At 43.0% G+C, this 21,940-nt stretch overlaps 1 protein-coding gene across 6 annotated transcripts in view; it reads right to left on the minus strand.

Annotated features, from left to right (window-relative positions):
* The window catches only part of celf5a (cugbp, Elav-like family member 5a), a 148,908-nt gene that overhangs the window by 19,850 nt on the left and 107,118 nt on the right, over window positions 1-21,940 (minus strand). For all 6 annotated transcript variants that reach the window (XM_029001940.1, XM_029001939.1, XM_029001938.1 and 3 more), the window contains exons 4-5: window positions 8,409-8,537; window positions 6,820-6,899 (exon numbers count right to left, since the gene is read on the minus strand). In XM_029001940.1, coding sequence (XP_028857773.1) covers window positions 6,820-6,899; window positions 8,409-8,537 — 209 coding nt within the window. The remainder of the gene's footprint in view (window positions 1-6,819; window positions 6,900-8,408; window positions 8,538-21,940) is intronic.

Consider the following 21,940-nt stretch of genomic DNA (forward strand, 5'->3'; position numbering starts at 1 on the left):
GTGTGGGGACGGTGCTTTGCTCAGTGGGGATTCGGGATTCAATCGGGATTCAAACCGGCAACCTTCTGATTACAGGGGCCGCATCTTTACCCTCTAGACCACCACTGCCCCCAACTTGGAGGGAATAATGAGGAAGCTGGGATGTGTGAGAGCTGTCAATCATCCCTACAGGACTTCTCCCATCTTAAACCATAGGAATCTTCTAGGTCACTCTAACAAAAGGGCTGGGTAGATAGTTACTTTCTCCTCAAGTGAATATGCAGAACTAACCTGCAGTTTTCTTAGTTAATTATGTAAATGTATTAATTTATGTAAAGCTGATCTATTATCTTTTCTAGCACCACAAAAATCTGACCATTTACATGCCATTATGCCTTTTTACCATGTTCATAGTCACAACATCATGCACCAAACTGCCAACTGACCAGTGTTGTTTAGTTTGATCAGAGATGGAACTATTTTACCACAGAACTTAATATTAATGTTTGTCTGTAAGCTTTTTTAAAAGTTTTATTGTCACAATGTGGACATAGAAATATGTGGATCTCAATGTGTAGCAGTCCTCCATATTGCACAATCTTTTATACAATCATACTTCTTCTACCAAGCAAAAGAAAATAAAAGTTGGAGTGGATTAAAAATATAATTTTTTTTTCAGTAGTACCAGAAAAAGTGATTCATGACTCCGTCTCTATGTCCTAAAACGGCCAGGCACGTCTGTCACACACACCATTCTTTAAGAATCTCCCAATGATGTAGCGCATCGCTTGACCTTTCACGTGGTCCGTCATGCCGCTGTCCGACCCCCCGTCCCCACCCCCAAATCGCCTAATCGATGCCTGTAAAAGGGTGAAATATTACTCTGATCTGACAGCGTGGAAAGGTTGTGCATCAGGCGAGATAAGAGCCTCCCCGAAATTGATGTGAGATTGTCAATAACGGCAGCAAGCGGCGGCGCGCCGGCCGAGGCTGTGGGCTATTTGCGCTGCCGGGGGGCTCCCGGCTGGGGCGCGGGGTTTGTGATGGGGTGGAGGCTGTCTGAGAGGATGTGCTGTGGGCCTGCATTATGGCTCCAGATGGAGGTGAGGAGCACTCGCTTCCCTCCTCAGCCTCTCAGACGCGTCTCTCGCAATTCGACCGGGAGCTTTCCGCGGGAGATGAGGACGTGTCAATCACATTTCATCTCCGGGCTCTACAATTACCTTCCCGCCCGTTCGCCTCTGCTCACACTGGCCAGGCTCATACAACAAGAAGGCCACTGGAGTGGAAGATGAATGCACATTAAAAATGAAACCTCGGTATCTCCACCATTACACAACTGCTCAGCCACTGGCGCTGCATTAGGCCTGTGTTCATTAAGCACGCTGTATGACTAAACAATGCGGTGCTCCGCGAGGCTGCCCACTTCAGGGGAAGAGTAGGGCGGCTCACACAATAGGACACACTCACCACTCCCCATGCAGCCTCATCCTCGCGGCCAGCAGAGCGAGGAAACGCAAGGTCAGGCACTATGGCACGCGGGCTTCTGTTGTGTCCCTCTCGCTTTTAAAATCAGCCCCATTAAAGTTACGGCTGGGTATCAGTGTTAGGGAGTCTTGATCCAGAGGCGATGCGGTGTTGGGTGAATATTAACTCAGATGCAGCCATGGCACTTCACCAATGATGTAATGAGAGGATTGCACTCAGATGTGAGGTGACATGTCTTGGAGCGTCTGGACAGAAGTGGACAGCATTGCAGCCGTCAGCACAGCACTATGCTGTATAGATAATTGTTAATTACTAAGCATGGATACAGTAAAATGTGTTGAGGCCTCTGTTCTGTTTACTTTAAGGCTGAAATTCCTTTGAATGTCCTAGAAACACTTGGATTCATAATGAAAGTTTGGTGACAGTGACCCTCTCTGCATATCCACTTCTGCTCACTACTCACTTTTGACAGTGCTTGTTGTCTGAACATAACTGTAGTGTTGAAGCACATTCCTGATTAAGACCAATCTGACTCCATGTTGATCCTTAGGGACCCTCCCCGTAATTGGCGAATCGAAGATATTCTGGATAAAAGCCTCAGATAAATTATTGATGACAGTTCACTCACGGGCAATGAACTGAAGCATAGCAGTAAAACTGCCAACTCCATCCAAGCCCAAACATGTAACTTTGGCATCGCAGTCATACAGCGTATTCTTAACCACAGTGACTCACAAAGCTTCAATGCCAGATTCTCCCCTCTCTGTTATTCTACTGGAGGAATGGGCATCATTCTAAAACCATTCCCCTGTTTGAAGTGTGGGGTTGATGTCTAGTGGCTGAAGGTCATATCATATGATTTACATCATTCTCATACCACGTCTCATCATTATCTTGGAAATCCCCACCACTGTCTTCTTGATTGAAATGCTTTATAACAGGTGATCACTCACAATTACTTTGTACTGATCTGCAGTGTCACTGTCCATTAAAGGGACAAAGGACCTGAATCAGCCAACAAAAATCCATTCACTTCTTTGGCCTTGATTTGGCACCCATCTGCACAAACAACATGACCGCAATGTTCTCAAAGGCATTAAGGAAATCTGTGTTATATAATTTTTTTGTGTGTGGGATTTGAGGAGGCTTCAATGCATTTTTAATGCAAATTTTACATTCTGCAATCAATTTCTCTCGGTTTGAACAGTCTACTGTTAAAAAAAATCACATTTGCCCCCGATGGCCCTGTTTTGTAACTTAAGATACACTAGGATATATATAAAATACTTCATTTTGCATAATACACATAAAATCAGCATTATGCAAAACTGCACACATTTATTTTCCTCCACTACCCACATTACAACATTATTGCTGTTTTATTTGAAGTTCACCAACAATTATGAGATGCAGGGAATGGATGGCAACTCCAGTGACATTTTTATGTTCTGTACCTTCATGTGGTGTTACTCCAGGCAAGACAATGTTTCATTAGTCTCCGCGTAGCCTACTTTGGCAGCCATAAGCCTGTTCTATCAGCCCCCTCCCCATTCCTGCGTTTTATCCGTCTGTGAGGATATCACTGAGCAGAACCACAGCTACAGAGTCAGGTGGATGAACTATGAAGTAAAAGTCTCATTAAATTTTAAGCTGCCGAGTGTCAGGAGAAGTCCCATAGGCTTAGAGCCTCTGGAATGGATTCGGGAAGAGGGGGTAAAAGTGTGGGAATAAAACGTGCAGCTGTGCTGCCGGGGTGAAAAAAGAAAAGCCTCAAATCCAAGTGATGCCGGCCTCTTTACGAGAGTCCCGTAGCAGGGGGCACCTTGATGCCTCAGTTCCTCAGATCGGAGAAGGTAAAGCCACAAACTAAGCAGTGTACTCTGTATTACTCCGGCTCCATGCATCTGTCTCTGCACATTACTCTCCAATAAGGTTGCGTTATCCAGCGCCCGTCGCCGTCTTACACAAGTGTCTGAAACTCGCAACAGTCTCGGGCGTCGCACTGCAGTTCTGACCTTCTATGCAACGTAAACATACAGAAACACATTTTAATGGCTTTTAATGAGGAATCGTTTACATGTTTAAGTTCCACTGAAATATGACCCCTGCTTTATACAATACCGTAATCACGTAACGCACTAATGACAAACGATGGTACGAAAAAGCGTAAATATGTGTAAAGGCTAATACTTTTCTCGAAAATAGATGTTTAATTTGTTTCAAACTCTTTATTGAATAAAAAGCTTGTGAGGCTTGGCAGCCAATTTGAATGTTAGATAGTGATAACCTCATATTAACCTTCATATTACCATAATTAGATTTCCTTTTCCCCCACGTAGCACTGCATCTGCAGCTCCTGGGCAACAGAAGGAAACCACTTTTATAGCATCAGATCAGCATTTTCTCTGGGTGGTGTGTCAACAAATGAAAATATAATCGTGCTCCAATGGTGGGAAGCCGATGCTGTGGCTTTTTTCCTCCTCACCAAGCGGATTTTAATATCAGATAGCGGGGAGCTGGAGCTTTCATTACGACCCCAGCATCGGCTAAGCCCGGCCCAATCTCTGCCAGAGCCGAGTGAAAATGAGGCCCCAACCGGCCTCGTCCCCAAACCTTTTCTGCTTGTTATTCCGCCCTGTGACCTCCGCCTCTACACGACCTTCCTGAATCCCGGCAATTTGCTTTACAGCTCCAGTGTTTAAATTTTTAATTGTGGAGCGGAGATGGTGCGGGGGGCAGAAACACCGATGATGCGTGTGCAGAATGGTGACCATCTTCAACACACACACACACACGTATACACAGAAAAAAAGCACATATGCTTCTACACATACAAACACAACACGCAAACTTTTAACACACTTCTGCACCACACACACACACCCATATCAGCCACACTAATCTAGAACATATAACACGCCTACACCCATACACCTTAAACATGAAATATGTGCAACCTACACCCTGTCAACTAGAAAATGAGATCAGTCTGTAGATCTCTGAGCTGTGCAGATGAGAGATACAGACTTTAATATACAGTACAGACAATCAGATATTCACACTCTCTTTAGAATTTAGGCCTCCATATAGTATTTTAAGTTAAATGTATCCTATCTATGGTTTACTAATCTATTTTTGAAAATGGCATCTTAAACTTTTTATATTGTATCCCATGCATTTGTGTTAATTCTATAAGACTGATGATGTTAATGTTTATGTAGTTTAAAGCTTAATTTACCACAGGCCTTAGAATACTTATGCTGGGTCCTAATGCCACCTGGGTTAATACAGGAGAGAGGGGGGCGTGACTGGTCGCAACGCAGTGCAGCAGCTCACGTGCAGCAGATGAGATGCTGATATGCTTTTTAGAATCAATTAACCAGACAAGGAGGTTATAAATCCTGTCCACTCAATCCTAACGCTCCCTCAAATCTCTCCGTCTCTGTCACCCCTTTCTCCATCTACTCCCTCCACCCCACGCTTATACGCAAATGAATAATTCACGAGCCGGTGTGGTGAAAGGTGAAGTAAACAAGTCTATTGCCTTATATCCCGGGAGGCTGGAAACGGGAGAAGAGTGAGAGGAGAGAGAGAGAGATAGGGCCTAAAGTTGAGCACCTAATATGGCTCGGCTCTCTGCCTCGTCGTTCACACCGTCCCAGAGTCATTTGCACTTATATTGACCTCAAGGTTGCACCAAAACTAATGACACAGCGTGCTCCTTATCCTCAGCACGGTGCCTATAAATAATAAAATCACATGCTGTAATGCCTCACTTCTGAGGGCCCCGGCCCCCATCGCCTGCCTTGCGGCATGACTTTCTCAGAAAAGGGAGCGCAAGTGGTGCCAGGTACTTCAGAACGTGGCATAATGCGGCCGCTGCCATATACCCAGAGTGGACGCCTCGGCCCTATAAAGCAGAATCAGCGGCCATTGTCAGTGTGGGTGAAGAGATGGAATAGACTGTCAGGAGCAAGACCTCGCGCTGACTCTTCAGAGACTCAACCATTACTTGCTTCCATTATTCTTCAATATATGGCCGATTCAAATCATCAGTTTTAGCCCATTTAAAGCCAATTTAAATGTAAATGTTATTGTAAATGTTACTAAAATTCTGTAGTGGATATGTGCTTGTCTACAGGGGTGGTTTTTGATATGGGTGACAGGGCGGCATCAGGGAGGGGGCGGCATCACAGGCTTTTTTTCCCCCGTGCATGCCCATGCCAGTGCATTTTTGGGATTACATGGGCACCGATTGGCTTTCGATTCATTCTATCACATACATATATGCAGGAAGTGGGTGCGCGGTGTTGATACTGGAGTGCAAAATGAACACTGATGGAAGATCAAAAGCCTCATATATATTTATATATATCTAGTTAAATTCAGCATGGTTCCAACAATAGGTTTTACAAAATAATATATGAATATACAATTCTTAATATGTTTTATGTGATTGTGTGTTGCACATCTTAAGACAGATGTGCCCACCGCTCTCAGTTTAATCCAGCTTTGGTGCTGGAAGAATCTTAAGGATCTGATGGAATTATTTAGTTTGCCGACCATTTAAAAAAACTGCCAACACACTCAAAAAAATGCCAAAAATATATCAAATAGTTTTTTCACCTAAAATTTGCAATCTAGACAAAAAAAAAACAAAAAAAACAATACTGGTAGAAAATATGATATTTTGTCAGAAGCGTTGTATTTATTCCTGAAAAAAAAACTGGCATTGTGTTAAATTCTGGCCAGTCCTTGAGTTTCATCAGCTCATTAATTGCCATGGTTGCTTAGACCACTGCCAAAGCAAAGCCTTCATAAATCAGCAACTAACGCAAAGCCATTCCATGATGTCATTTAGTCTCGCTACAAACAGAGCATTGCACAACTGCACCATGAGCAACTTATGTTAATCATTGACTGTCCTTTGAAAGCAGCCTAATGACAATATTGCTTTTTGCAGCTCAATTCAATGCAGCATTTAATTGATCTGTATTCGCCCTTTTGACCAGTGTGGCCCAGTATATATTATCGCCGCCTCAGTTAAAAGATCTTCAGTAATGGTTCCTCTTTGGTGGGGTGATTTGTCAAGGTTTTTTTTTTTAAACTCACCTTTTAAACTTGCCGATAAGTTGTTCTTGCGCTCTAAATTATATTTTAATGTCTAAAAATTAGGCAAACGTTGCATAATTTTTACAAAAAAAGCAGAACTGATCTTAAGCCAGGCCAAGTTGAATTCAAAAGCGGCAAACTGGGAAGGACACCATCCGATTGTGGTTGTATCTATCTGAACCTGTTTACCACCAGAGACATGTGTAAAAAAGACAGTGAAAGAAAAGTGGTCATACTCACTGGCATGGTCTGGCTGCCGTGCAGGGCGCTGATTGCAGACTGGGCCTCGGCGTGCGTGGAGAACTTTACAAAGGCACAGCCTGAAGAACACACACACAGAGTGTGGTTATGCGTTATCCACAACCATGTCACAACACGACGAGGCAGTATAGAGAGGCTCCCACTGCACAGCAGGCTCCTAAACTCCAGAACCCTGGAGCTGCAGGCTCTTGTTGGCCTTGCGTTGATGGAGCAGAAAAGCACGCTATTTAGCACCAAATGCCAGTCTGTGCATATTAAACACACGCGTGCTGCCAGCTGACACTGTTAAGATTCCTCGCATGTTCGACCTAGCGTTCCTCGAAAATAAGTCAAACGTGTTACTCCCAAATGTGTGCTTGATCAGAACCTGCGGCGTGTGAAACAAGATGTTCGGAGCGACTGCCTCTTAAATCGTGATATAATATGCACAGATTTCCATGCGCGGCTGTTGTAATTGGAACTGTACAGACTAACGGTTCAGATGGGATGGGGGGGGGCATCGTTTGCTGCGATGCATTTCAGATCAGCTGAGTCATTCGATCTCTGGGGGAGGTCTGATCTTAAAGGTGCCATATTGTGAAAATTTCACTTTGTGAGATTATTTAACATTAATACGAGTTCCCCCAGCCTCTCAATGGTCCTGCAGTGGCTAGAAAGTGTGATTTGTGTAAAGAGCGCTTTGGCCATTCTGCTTCCCCGTTCAGAGAGTGGCAGACGATCGCCTCTGGAATTTGTCCCCTTATGTCGTCATAAGGTTTGACGCTTTGATGCCTTGTCCACCCAGAGAATTTCCCACCCCTCCCCTTAAAAAAGTAACTCCACCTTCCATCATAGCTTCCAAGCATGCAAAGCATTCCAGTTACTCTCTGATTGGGTGTAAAAATGAGCACAAATGTATTTTTTTAGTTCCATCACGTGATACGCTGAAGAACCTATGGGTTCATTTAATTTTTTCTGGAAAAACGTTGACACGACTTCCTGTTTGCTCCAAGCAGGAAGTCTTGATGACATAATTTCCTTCTATACTTCAATAGGCCGCTCTCCTCCTTGTCCTGTCTCTCTCCTCCTCATTTTCATTTTAAGCACACACACCCAAACGGCGCGTCCTGAGGTCATCTCATTGTGCGACTGGCTAAAAGTGTCTGTAAATCTGCACCACGGCTGAATTTCGGAAAGAGACTTCACATACAGTTTATACCGTACAGCAAATACCGGTATATACCGATATAAAAGACCAATATAAAAGCAACGTGGCCCTTTAACGTGACCCGTACACATAAAGGAGAACAAATCAGACAAAACCCAAAACTCCGACAGACCACGTGGCTTCCCATTCAACTTCCTCTGCCTCAGGAATCATTTCAGAACCGTGTTCACGGGCCCTGGTTCACGGATCCTTCCTGCACCTCCTATGTGCTTTGGTCCATGTCAGCAAATAGGGGTGTCTCTCACCGTGTCACTCATTCCGATGCCTTTGGATACAGTGAGCTGTTAAATGTACTTGTGCTGATGTCTCTCATGGCGACTGGGTGGGAAATGCAGTGTTCTGTAAGAGCTACAGATAATACCTTTGCTGTTTCCGTCTGGTCCTCGCAGCACCGTGCACTCCTCGATGACGCCGTAGGGCTCAAAGAGACGGTAGACGTCTTCCTCTGTCTGCTGTTTGTTCAGCATTCCCACGAACAGCTTCCTGTCTTCTGGAACGAACCAAACACAGACACAGGGTGAACATTGATGCATTTGCACACATACACACACTCGGAGCCAAATATTTGCTGCTATGCAAAAGCATTTGGTGCAGGGGAAACGGCGGCTGCGTTTGCCTGCCCTATTTAAGCTCCCAGAGTTGAGTCAGAGAGTGCGCTGTTGCCCTGTGCCAGAGTCTGTTCATTTCAGCTCCTCAGATAATTGGGTTTGCTCCTGCATTTGGGTCCTGGGCAAGCCTGGGGTTGTGCGAGTGAACCACCAGCGCTCAGAGCCCAGGGTGATGTCAGGAGAGGAGCTGATGAAAAACAGCGAGGGCCTCACTTCCACCCCGGTACTTCGGGCAGCCCTGCAGACGCACTACTGCTGACCCGCTGTTTTATTGAATACAGGCTATTTATTTCTCAATCTTTCTGGCCTCAGACTATGCTTAATTGCTGCTGATCCAGTGGTTTCAGTATAGGCAAAGAAATATTTCAGTGCTTGTCGCCGAACAATGGCGCCGTTCTCCTGCATGGGGAATGCTGACTTTTCAGTAAGTGTAGTATTGAGCTACGTCAAAAGTAAAGGGAGGAGGGGGGTTGCTGGTGCTCTTTACCTCGACCCGGATGGTGTATTAACAGATCCGTGTAGAACCCGGAAAGGCACAGGACCAGAAAGACAAAGGAAATACTATCTCTGGTAAAGCAAGGGCCCTGACCCCCGGCTCGATGATATTCCTTGCACACACAGGCCGGCTCCCTCGCCCGGCACGGCCCATGATGCACCTTTAAAATAATCACGAGTGTCAGTGAACCGTCTGGAGAGGGGCAGCCCCTCATGCATACTCCTTATTGTATGTGGCAGGATCAGAGGGTACGTATCAAAATAGAAGCGATTCGTTGTGACATCTGTCATGGCGGATTGGGGAGAATTTATTTCCACCAAAAAAGAAAAAAAGGGAGGGAGGGAGAGAGCGAGAGCCCTGAACTGGAAAATAAAAGGCCAAAATGCTCCTGCTTCTTGCCTAAGGCACACGAGCGTATGAATTTTAAGGTGGGGTTTCGGTGTTTACACATTAAATCTGTACGCCATGCCTCTCTGCTCGCTCGCTCGCCCACTGCGCCCCACCGACCAGCGACGCACAGGGCTCTCCACCCGTCTGTTACCTGCAATGTCGGCTGCCAACAGCTCCCGCCCCGCGCCTCGGAGCCCGGATTACGCGACTCGGCAACCGAGGGGGATTAATGTATTCATCTGACCTATATAGATTTCATACGCGCTGATGTGGCTGCCAAGAACAGACTTCCTTCAGCACCTTTTACAATGCGGCAGCGCCACTGTGCCACGGCTGATAGCGTTCACCAGAAAATTCATCCACGGCTCAGTGGAGTATTTTTGTTGGATTGGGAGGCTATCGGGAAGAAAAACAGGATATCAGATTGCGGAGCAGTGTAGGTTTTCCAGTAGCTAACAACGGCATCCAATTGGAGCTCCAAATAAACACCAGCAACGATGCCCCCCTTCCCCACAGCTGTGTGTTTCCACGGATTTGCTCCGTTCTAACAGCGAGAGAGAGCCTGTTTCAGAGACGCGAGCACGGTGGAAAAACAATGAATATGCAGGAGGTTACATCAGCCAGCAGCGCCTTCCTCTAATTTCCACCCAGGCTTTTATAGTGAAGGCTCCGGAATGAAACGGCATCATCCTGGGACAGCAGCGTCAGCTCACAGGAACAATTTGGCTGCGGACATGAAACTCACCCTCCTACAGCAGGGTCCCATGCACGCTCATTAATAAATTAGATGTTCGGGGGGTAGCCCAGAGTCATGATCTCTGAGATCCTCTCACTTGTTAACTTTCTGTGAAAAATGTTCTCTCATTTGCAGATGTGGCTGATCCCTTAATAGGATTCTTACTAAAACAGAAAAAAAGGCCAATGTCAAGACTATGAGACAAAGTCAAAAATTTCCCCTGATTTCTTCTGATTGTATCATGCTGATTTACGAGCACATAGAACAATAAAGTACTATTGCATCAGTATTGCCAACAGTCTTAGTTAAAGTAACATTGTCTTTGGCTGATTGATGATTTATTCAGTATTGAATAGTCGCCAAAAAAAAGCATACATTTGGCAACATCTTCATTTTGGTGCATATTTTAAGATAAAAAACACTGAAGTGGTTATTATGAAGTTGACAGATAAACTCAGATATGATATATGGTGAAAGCTACCTTCACTTCTTCCCCAATAAAAACTCACCTTAATCTTTAATAGATTGATACTGGATAAGAACGTATTGATAATGTATGGGCAAAGGAAGTGTCGCAATATATTGCAGTATTGATTTTTATCTCACCCCTAGTACCAACCATGTCCGCTTTTCAGGGACGTGTGTGACACAGGCGCAGAGAAAGCTCGTGGCTTGGAGAGAAATGTGGGGTGGGGGGGATGGAGCGATGGTAGGTTGCTATGACGACTACTCATACAGCGCGCTGTCAGTCATGTGCCGCTGGTGGTGGGGAGCGGAAGGGAGGAGGGGGAGGGGTTGTCGGGTCATCTCCCTGTCTGTTCTCATCGTTCTTTCATCAGCCAAAAGAAGAGGAAACTAATGCTGACCCGTATTAACATACCAACGGAAAAAAGGGGGAAATAACGAATGCACACATTTGTTAAGAGGCATCAGAGCCTTCCCATGTGGGAACGGCTAACAGCCTTCATCAAAACAACGCGTCTCCATATCTCATTATTCGGCTTTCAAGTGAGACACAATAACTGCACAAGCAAGCAAGGCACTATTTAAAACAGCATTAATAATCTACAAGAGAGGCAAGAGTGCTTAGGCAGTAAAAATTAATCCAGATCATTACGGACGTTACGTATAGCTGTGTTAGCACTAATGAGAGATCAGCGTGGCTAACCTCTCTGCTGGGCCGCTGCGAGGCGCGTGCTGGGGAGGGCAGGGTTTGAAGATTCCTCCCTGCGCTTTGTGCTCTGAGCCGAGTCGCTGGTACACACCTTTTGATGTTATAATAATGGAACAACCCCTGGCAGGCCTGTCGGTTGCTTTTAGAGACGGGGGAAAATTGTCTATTAAAAGGAAGCTCAGTACGCTGGCGCGCCGCGACGCGCCTTCCTCAGCCTGTCCGGTGGATTCAGTGTTTTTTTTTCCCCCCGTTTGGTGATTCTAACAGGACACCATTGTCACACTGTTTCTTTCAGAAAATAGAATTACATTTTAATCAATTTTATTCAATGTATATTTTAAGCAGTTCAGATTTGCTTAAAATGTCTCAAAATGCCAATCTGTAAACCACACAATTACATAAATAAAATACATACCGAAAAAACAAATAAGTGCTTTGCAGGATTTGGTATTTTTGCTCATGATTCCCTTTTAAAACACTTTAAAGAGGTCCACGTCCCAAAACGTGGTCCTAGGTTCCTGCCTGCACTCGCTGGTCACATTATTACTAACCATGAATCTTCCAGAGGCTGTTGTCATGAATTCTAGCTCTTCAGGGGCCAGTTTCCGAACGCAGAACAGATGATGGACTGGCTACACTACCACAGCCCACAACCAGATGAGGGTCACCTAAATCACTATGTGGTCCCCCATCCACACCTCACATCTGGTCAAAAACTGGCCACATCTGTGTCACCTTAAAAACATGTCAAACCAGGTCTACAGGTGTATCTAATAAAGTGTCCAGGTAGTTGATATTCATAGTATGCATTTGCTACAGTGCACACACATCTCCTGCTGTTTCCATCCGACCCATTATGGGAAAATGCAATATCCTGGTTAGTGCCACTGGGTCTCCCGCTGCTGGCACCTTTAAAATTAAAGGCGCCTCCTGGACATGCATGAGCATGGAGGCGAATAATGGTGCAACACAGCAAAGCAGAGCAGCACAATAAAACACCTCGTCTCTTTACTCCATCACCTACACGCTGCGCGCTCGGCTCCACGTTAAATTGGCCATTCCTCTGGCAGGCGCCGGCCCAGCAGCGCTATTCGGAGGCGTGCTGCTTTGTGCCAGAATTTTGTCACAGTTTCATCATCCTTGTGTGAAGGTTCCAGCTTCTGCGGTGGTGAGAATCTATTAAAGTCATCAGTATAAATACCACCGAGCAGCCTTCTCTGGGCTTCAGTAACAGCACTGCAGCGCATCCTGCTCTAAACACACCTCTGGGATGTATTAGGCCTCGGTGCTTTAATACTCAGACTTTTACTTGGCAAACTGAATCACAGAGGTCCCCAACCACTTTATTGCTATCCCATTTATACACACACACATACACACAGACACACACACACACACACACACACACTTTAACATTAGGGCTGCAACGATACTTGAACCAAGACCAAATCTCATTTTGTCATTATGGAAAATACCGCTGCTAGCCTTTAAGCTGTAGCCTGCTCTCATCATGTTACAAATGCAACAAAGCTCATTTTTCATTTCACAATTTACTCTATGACATGTAAATCATGAACTTTTATTACAACCAGCTCCACGTCTACAATACTACCGGTCCAATCTCCCGCATTCCATGTCATATGCACTTTATGTGCATTTTGTCATCTCAATTATAATCTGTATATTGTGTATGCCCGTAAAAAACTATTCTATAAAATATATAGAAATCTAAACATGTATTACATTTGTGTGACTTTTATATATATATATTTACTTGGCATCTCCCCTAAAAAAAAAAAACCAAGGTTCAATTCAAACTGTGCCTCAAAACCTCAGACTACTCTCGTTACACCATTCTCTGCACAATACACGTTATATTTATTTAAAATAAGTGGGCGAGGCTTCTGTTGCAACATCATCCGTATTTCGATAGCCCCGATAGGCAGTCATTCTAAAACTGCCTGCCTTTCTGACCTCTTGTACACCCATCACATATCCAGCATCCCAGCCAGACGACAGTGCTTCCTGTGAACCAAATGGCCCTTCCCAGAAGCCTTGAACACGGTCCTGTACAAGGACTAACCGGTGACTGCATTCATGCTGACAGTCCTCCTGGGTGTACAGTACTTTTTTTTTTTTTTTTAGCAGAATGATGACGCAGTACTCGGGTGCCCCTAAATTTGCAGTGGACTAAAAAAAGGACAGAAGAAGAAAGCACTTAAACTACTTTATCTCCACCATACACGTCTCAGCAAATTTACACTTAATATGATAACAGATGTGAAATATGACCCGCTGCCTTGTGCCGGCTTCAACGTATTACTCAGACAGCCATAAATCCTGAAACTGCTGCGTGACATCTATACGTACCATATATATAAACATTTACAGTACTGCAGTGCTATTTATATTGTCTGCCTTCATAATGCCATTTGCCCGGCTTTTTGGTATTAGTTATTATATAGATTTTTTCCTTCCACTATACCCTGGTGGACAACTTATATGCTTTGGTACTGTTGCAGCCTGTTTCTTAATTATTTTCGCATTGGTGGAATTTCATGGATTCATGGGTATAATGGTGGTACCCACACCAAACCCCCGTATCTCCATCCCATCTGTACCTTATCTTCCTCCTTATTTTGTCACCATCTCGGAGGGGTTCATGAGCTTTCTTCTGAATGTCAGTACTTTCAGGTTAGACCATACCAGGCAGTGGGTCGGGACCACATGGGCAACCCTGCAGGCACATGTTGCTCTACTCACACTATTTTCAAACGAGTGTTAAGCACAGCCTTACATACTAAGCATGGGGCTTGTTCGCTACTGAAAGGTCAAAGGCATCCTGAGGGATAGGTACGTAGATTAACCAAAAGGAAGCACTCTGTAGGTATCTGTATCGAGCTACCTTCATTCTAAATGACTGAAACCCGCACTTGTCAATACGTCATTAAATATTGTGTTCTAAGTGACTGAAACAATCACACACAAATGGTTGTTCGTTTCTTTCTTGTTGTACATTGTAACAGACCTAATGTCTGTTACCAGTAATGACACTCTGAACAGCCATGTATTGGTAACTATTGTTAAAGACGTTTACTTCTTGCCCTAACCAGGTTGCAAAATTTATTATACTAAGGAAACAATATTAGTTCTGTAATTATACCAGCTGGCTAAAAACAAGCTCACGTTGTCTAGTTACAGTAAAGGACGGTGGGGAGTTTTAAAAGTTTCCTGGGTGCTGAGGAAGGGCGGAGCTAAGAAGGTAACAAGGTGTCGTTGACAGAGGGAGCTATAGGTAAAGATGTAAAATGATTTATAAACAAATAATTGTGCAATTCAAATGTTTATTAGTTTATTATTTAATGAATGAACATTATGATTTATTATGAACCAGTTAAACCAGTTAAAGATAATCATTTTTAGAGGCTGACTTATGTTTTTTTATTCATATATATTTCTAAAATAATTATTGAAGGTTTTTAAAATATAATTTAATAAATGGAGTCTTGCCTTCGAACTGCAACCATTTTGTGTCTCCATCACCGCTCAGCTGTCCTGCAAAGCAGGATCTTCATGGGGTCCCCTTACATAGATATGTATTAATGTAAATCGGGGGGACACCTGATTAGTGGCTTTCCCATACTGAACAAGCCTCATGCTTGCCGTGTAGTGCTGCAATTAGCGCCAGTTTGGAAATAGTGCCCAGAGCGATCAAGAAAAGTACTGAAGAAGCCAGCTGTGAATGAAAGGGATGAGAATGCGGCGTGCGTGTCGTGAAGTGTGGCAGAGTTGGGTCCTTTGAGGGGCGTCCTGTGTGGGAGAAAGTTTAGCAGGCCTCGTTGGCAATGAACACTAGAGCTCAGAGGGCACGCAGCGTGCCGACCGTGCCAGTTTAATGTGGGAGGTGCGTGGGTGTGTCGGGATCATGACAACAATGTTTCTCATGACTCAGTGAGGATTCTTCGTCCTGAAATACAGCGCCTTCAGGACACACGTCTTTATCCATATTCATGCAGTAATCTCCAGGTGTTTCAGCACGCTGCCCCCTTCTGCACCTTTCTCAGGAAAACTGCAGTGTAAACAGTTATAGATGGGGGGGGGCTGTATAAGGTAAACCAGCAAACAAAGAAATAAATACACAGGCCTTAAAGCGTGGCAGATATATTTGTAGCTTTATAATAACTCAAGCTTTTTTTTTTTTTGCCTCAAGAATACAGTGCTGACGCTGATACCGGCTCAGGATGTGAAAGCTGTGAACTTCTCACCCCCGACTTTCTCTCGTGTCTCATATCCTTCCCCAGAAAATGGGTGTTAATGTTCCTGCGGCTGCCGGCGGGCGCGACAGTCACCGCCTGCAACAGCACACTTAATCGACCCGCTTGTGCTAAAACCTTTTGCACATGCAAAGCATTTAAAACTGCAAATCTCATCCTCCAGGTACGGGTGTTTGGACAATATTGACCAAGTGTCAGATTTGCTTTTGTACCCATGCTATCCTTCCCTACAGGGAAGTGCTTTTTGTAGAACCAGTTTGATAGAAAAAGTACCTAAATGTACTGTATCACAACATTTCCTGTGTCTTAGTTGGAGTCTTGGTGGAGGGAATTGAATGTCTCTACGAACTGCATGGTGCACCATGGGAATAAGTCTAGGGCGGGGGAGTGCATCGCGGAACATTGTAGAATCCTCACTCTGGGTGGTACATTTTTTAATAAGAAAAAAAAAAGTTTAGGCCAGTTTTTTAGTTTTAGATTTTTAGTTTTATATTTGTAAATAGTCAGAAAATGTTACATTTATATGTTTCATTTCACTAGAGGGAAAAACTAGCAAACTTTGCACATTCACGTAATAGGAAGAATTTTGTTTGTGTCTATGTTGTTTGTATTTTGTTTTTTTTTAATAATTTTATGTAATGTTGTGTTCTTTACTTTATTTTTCTGGTGGTGAACAATAACAGTGGTGGCCTAGCGGCTAAAGAAATGGACCCGTAATCAGAAAGTTGCCGGTTCGAATCCCGAGCCGCCAAGGTGCCCCTGAATAAAGCACCATCCCCACACACTGCTCCCCGGGTGCCTGTCATGGCTGCCCACTTCTCACCAAGGGTGATGGTTAAAAGTAGAGGACACATTTTGTTGTGTCTCCGTGTGATCTGCTTTCACTTCGCTTTCAACAAAGTAGTTACTTGGCAACAACTGTATTTTTACTGTAATTAAGTACCATTTTCATGCATCTATAATTTACTAATGCATTTCCATTTTAGAAGACCTGTTACTTTAACTTTGCCTACAATAGTTTTAACAGGCCCCAGTGTCAGACTAGTTAAACAGTTTGGTTGTTAACATCTCAAAGGTAAATATGTAATATGTAATGATATGTATAAATGAGCATGTGTTTTACTGCCCCATACACAACTTTACGCACCCACTAAATGAATCTCCTCATAGTAGAAATGACTGCAGCAACACAAATAAATTCTATATTTACTGTTATATATAATATTCAGTTCTTTGGCCTTCAGCAGTTGATTTAGTTTTTATTTTATGGTACTACGCAACTTGTAAATCTGTAATGGACATTTCATGAAGGGTTTCAAGTAACATTTGTTACTTTCATTTTAGTTTTAGGCTTAAGGCATCCATTGTGTGTAACCAGCAAAAGAACGATACAGCAGCAGACTGTATCATTTTTTTCCAGTCTTTGTTTTTTATAATGAGTCTCGACCTTCTCCCCAGACCATCCCATTTCCTATACACCATAAGGAGCACCTGGCATGTCCACAGCCTCCAACTGCAGCCAGGATCCTCTCTAGCCTGGAATGTGTCCACTAGACACCGGCCAGATTGAAACGGGCATGTTTGCTGTCCTCATCCTGGGATTTTTAAAAAGCAGGATGGAGGAAGATTCAATCCCATCACTGCAGACCCACTCTTCCCCCAAACGCTTATTAAAAATGGATTAGAAAGGGGGAGGGAGAGTGACGCCAACCCCCCCCCCCCCCCCCCCCCCCTTCCTTTGGACCATCCCAGAGTTTTGACAATCCCATTTGTTTTCATTTTGAGAATGTTTGGCTCAATACCTAATGGATTTCAATCTATATATGGACAAAATTATCATGAGATATGAGCGCAATTGTTTACTGGCTGTCATTTAATTACACCTTGATATGAAAGTTCCCATATGATACTTCGAAGCTATATGAGATTCAACACAGCATTTTAAAATAATGATATATTATTTTACCTCACAAAAGAAAATGACTGGGATAATGTTTAATTTAGTCTGTCTATTAATGCCCTGGTGATTGTGTGTGTGTCTCCCTTTAGACCAGCTGTTTGTGAAGGAAGCTTTAATGCAGAAATGCCGCTGACCTGCTCTCACCTCAACCTGCACCACAGGGCCTTTGAGTGTGAACGCAGAAGTGTGGTGTCAGCACGCACCATATGGAACTCTAGTTAAATAATATGGAAAAAAAAAACCTGATCGTGGAATAAAAACTATATGCTTGAAAGTGTGTGTATGTGTGTGTGTTTGGGGGAGTTGCATCTCTTATCTCTCGTGCTTCACTACCTTCTGGCAAGAGCGTCTTCTCTCAGCTCAGGCCCAGAGCCACGCTCTGCCCAATTCCAATCACATCCCTCCAATTCCTCTTCACCTTAATCTAATTAAGAGTCTGAACAGCAACGAATCTGTGTGTACCATGAATGAATATATTTACATATTTATGCACATTCAAAAAAACTGTGAGCCTGAAGGCATTTTTTGTGGCCCCACCCACTTAATTATGAAAATGCAGGATATTCAGAAGTTTTAGGATCATGATTCCTGCAGGGATATTAGAAGGTTGAAGATAAGCTGTTTGCGAGATATTCTACATTTTACTCTACATAAGACCTCTATGGTTTTCTGACCTTAATGTGTGTGTGTGTGTGTGTGTGTGTGTGTGTGTATGTGTGCATGTGTATAGATGGGGGGTTATATTGTATATGTCTAATACCTAAGCTCAGTAAGAATGCACTAAGTTGCCTACATGACTCAGTCTGAGTTTTCATTGTTAATCTTGACTGAGCTCTGGCAGCACCAACAGTTAACACACTGACTTTAATAGCTTGTAAGGTATTAAAAAGACTGGCAGAATGCAAAATGGGGGCATCCATACTTCAAACAGCAATTGGTGGTGTCAGTGGCACTAGCTAATGTGAAGGATTATCTGAAATGATCTTATTCATCATTTCAAAGGGCAGTCACTGTCGTGATGATTAGCTACTGTACACACCTGTCAATTACGTCTCCCCGGAGAGCAGAAACACCGAGCAGAGGCGGAGAAAATAGCGTCTATGATTCAGACACAGGCATAGCATTTCAAAGGTAACAAGTTACAAGATATTTCATAGATACAAGAATTCAGAGCTATAGATATAGATATAGAATATTCTTTTGTTGCAGATTCCTTAGCCTTTTGCTTCAACTTCAGCAAATGTACTATTATTATAATTTTATATTTTTATTATTTTATTAATATTATTATTAAGGCTCATAATGAAAGTATCACCAAGATTAATCACTGATATTTATAAATACATTATAAATGTGCTTAAATAAAATAACACAATTAATGCAGCTTCGTTTTGTTTGCTTCCTATGTAGGAAGTAATCTTTTACTTGAGTTAACCACTGAACAAAATATTATTTCTAAATATTTATTTCTAATTATTTACTCTCTGCAGGGTGTAAAAAAATCCCTGTCTAAACCTCTTTCTTATAGTTGTCTGTGTTAAAACAAAAAGCCATAGTTAAAAAATGCATTATTACAATCTTTAGTCTTAAGACAATTTAGTCTTCATTGTGATTCATAACGTTGCAAAATGTGGGTTTAATTTGCTATTTTTATTTCTTATTATTGCTATAACATAAAAAACAGAATAAATTCTAGCAGCTAGTTTACCAATACATACTCTTTTTTTAACACTTTCAGGTTTCTCTGCCAAGTGTTTCACTGACTAATAAAGTCTGAGAATCCATAGTGCTATGGTGGTTTAAGGCGAGGGCGGAATGGTGTTATTCCAGGATGAGAAAGCAGCATGGGGATATATATTGTGTGATGTTACATCATGAATGCATTAATTAATTTCTCTAATAAATTATCTAGATAACCTTGGACTAAATTAATGGATATTCTATTAAGGTCTGTGGCTCAAAGCAGACTCTATGGGGGAAGCTACCCAATTTTAATGCAAAACACACATGCCATAAATCCATTAGCATGTCAAATATTTAAAATGTTAAAAAGTTTTAAAGTTGTATTTAATTAAACACATTCATAAAGAAAAAACGGAGACAGAAAAAAGCCCAGAGGGAGACAGCAAGCAGAATCCGAGAAACTAAAAACAGAATCCCATCAGCCTCATGGCCATAAAGGCACACATCACACTCCACTCTCCTCCTCAGACCGGGAGGGGTGGACTCACAGTTAAACTCCTGTTGGCATCACCAAAAAAATCACTTTTAACTTAAATATTCAAACTCAACATTATCATCAAATTCCCATGCAAACAAATACCAAACACAAGCAAAGCCAAAAATCAGACATTTTCCAACACCATGCAACCACATTAGAACTGTTGCCGTTGTGAATCCCGATCCGCCAAGGTTCCAATGAGGTGCCACTGAGCAAAGCACCGTCCCCACACACTGCTCCCCTGTCATGGCTGGCCACTGTCGTTGTGTCACCGTGTGCTGTGCTGCAGTCTTTCACAATGACAATCACTTCACTTTCATACTCACACATTATTGTGCATTACATTTTACTATTAAATTTTCGTGTATATCTGCAAATGTATGTAAATAGGATTTTTTCTTTTTTACATTCAACTGTTCCTTATACTGTGTCGCTTGAAAGTCACCAGAGGCTAGAAGCATAACATACTTGGCCAATAAACATGATACAAAAATGTCAGCATTGTATACTGAGAACAAAGTTTTGTGTTAATCTTTTCATCACATTTCATCATCACAGCCAAGACAGAGCTAAAAATATTGAAACATGACAATGACAATAACTAACCATTACATGAAAGTGTGCATAATGTTTATTCACGTACACAACCGATCATATTCACACCCATTTCTATCCAGCCAAGAGTCACACCCATTTAAAGGCAACACTACCCATCCGATTACACACGCATAAACCATAACAAAGAATAAACTGCATCGCAAAACCCAGAGCGCACGCACATAAATGCTGGCATCTTCAAAAAGCCAACACCTCTTTCGCGTCTGAGTGACAGGAGACCCCAGCGAGCTGCACAGCGAAGTACAGCCAATGTTCCGTTTTAACAGAGAAGTGTTGGCGGTCCCACGAGCCCAGATCGGGGGGAAGAACGAGAGAGAGAGGGAGGCTTTCATAAACGCATAATGATGTGCTCTAAAACCACAGGGGTGAATGTAACCTTTAGCGATGGAGGACGATGTTATTAGAAAACCCAAAGTCGGTGCAGTCATTTAAGTGTGTCCTGACAGTCACCGCTATTCCCATTCGTTTCTCGGCTGTCTGTTGAAACGCGTTGAGGGAGGGGAAAAAATGCCACCAGAAATAAAAATAATAGACCCCCCCCCCCACCTTCCCTACCATTTCCCATTCAATTTCCTACCACTGACCTGCAGTAACTAGAGAAATCAATGTGGCCGGAGGTAAAGGATTTCTACTGCTACACTTAAAAAAAATCCCATCCATCACTGGCCGATGTCAAAGTGACAATCTAGCTTGTCTGATCCTGACACGCACATCCTCTTTGAGCACAAATTAAACCCATGATCCTTGGAGTCACCTGTGATTAATACAGGCGATCCCACCCTATATGTGGGATTTAGCTGGAATGCTGAGGCCTGGCTTTTGGATTAAACTGTGCCCAGAGGAGGAAACCGTGTCTTTGACTGGGGGGGTGCTTGATGTCAAATCCCACACAAGTGACAGGCTTTGGTTGGTTGTAAGGCGGGGTCTTGGCCTGCAGTGTGCAGTTTAAATCTAATAACTTCATATTTACAGAGTTTTAATGAGCAGGAAAATATGCCCAGAGAATACAAGATGCTTCTTTGATCTAATGTTCAACCAAACATTTACTCTAATTAAGTTTTTTTTTACTCTATGGGGCCAGGAAATCAATGTGTGACATGGCTGATATACATCTACTAATGACAGCTTCACCTACAGAATATTCAACTGAAGCTGACGGCATCACTCAGAACAAATTTACAATCCTACTAATCAGACCAAAAAGAGGCTAAACCAGGAATTTCACGGGAAGATTTTTCCAATTAAATATTCTGCCTGCTGGTGGGTTCTTAATGAAGCTCATAGTGAATTCAAATCAGGATTCACATGATAAGACAAATTAAACATACAGTATGTGAGGGATGGTCCACAACTATATGTGCGTAATTGATATTAATGTGAAGAACTTCAATGAATGACTCTATGAATTTCATTACT

Source organism: Denticeps clupeoides, chromosome 13 (assembly GCF_900700375.1).
Source record: "Denticeps clupeoides chromosome 13, fDenClu1.1, whole genome shotgun sequence".
Classification (NCBI taxonomy): Eukaryota; Metazoa; Chordata; class Actinopteri; order Clupeiformes; family Denticipitidae; genus Denticeps; species Denticeps clupeoides.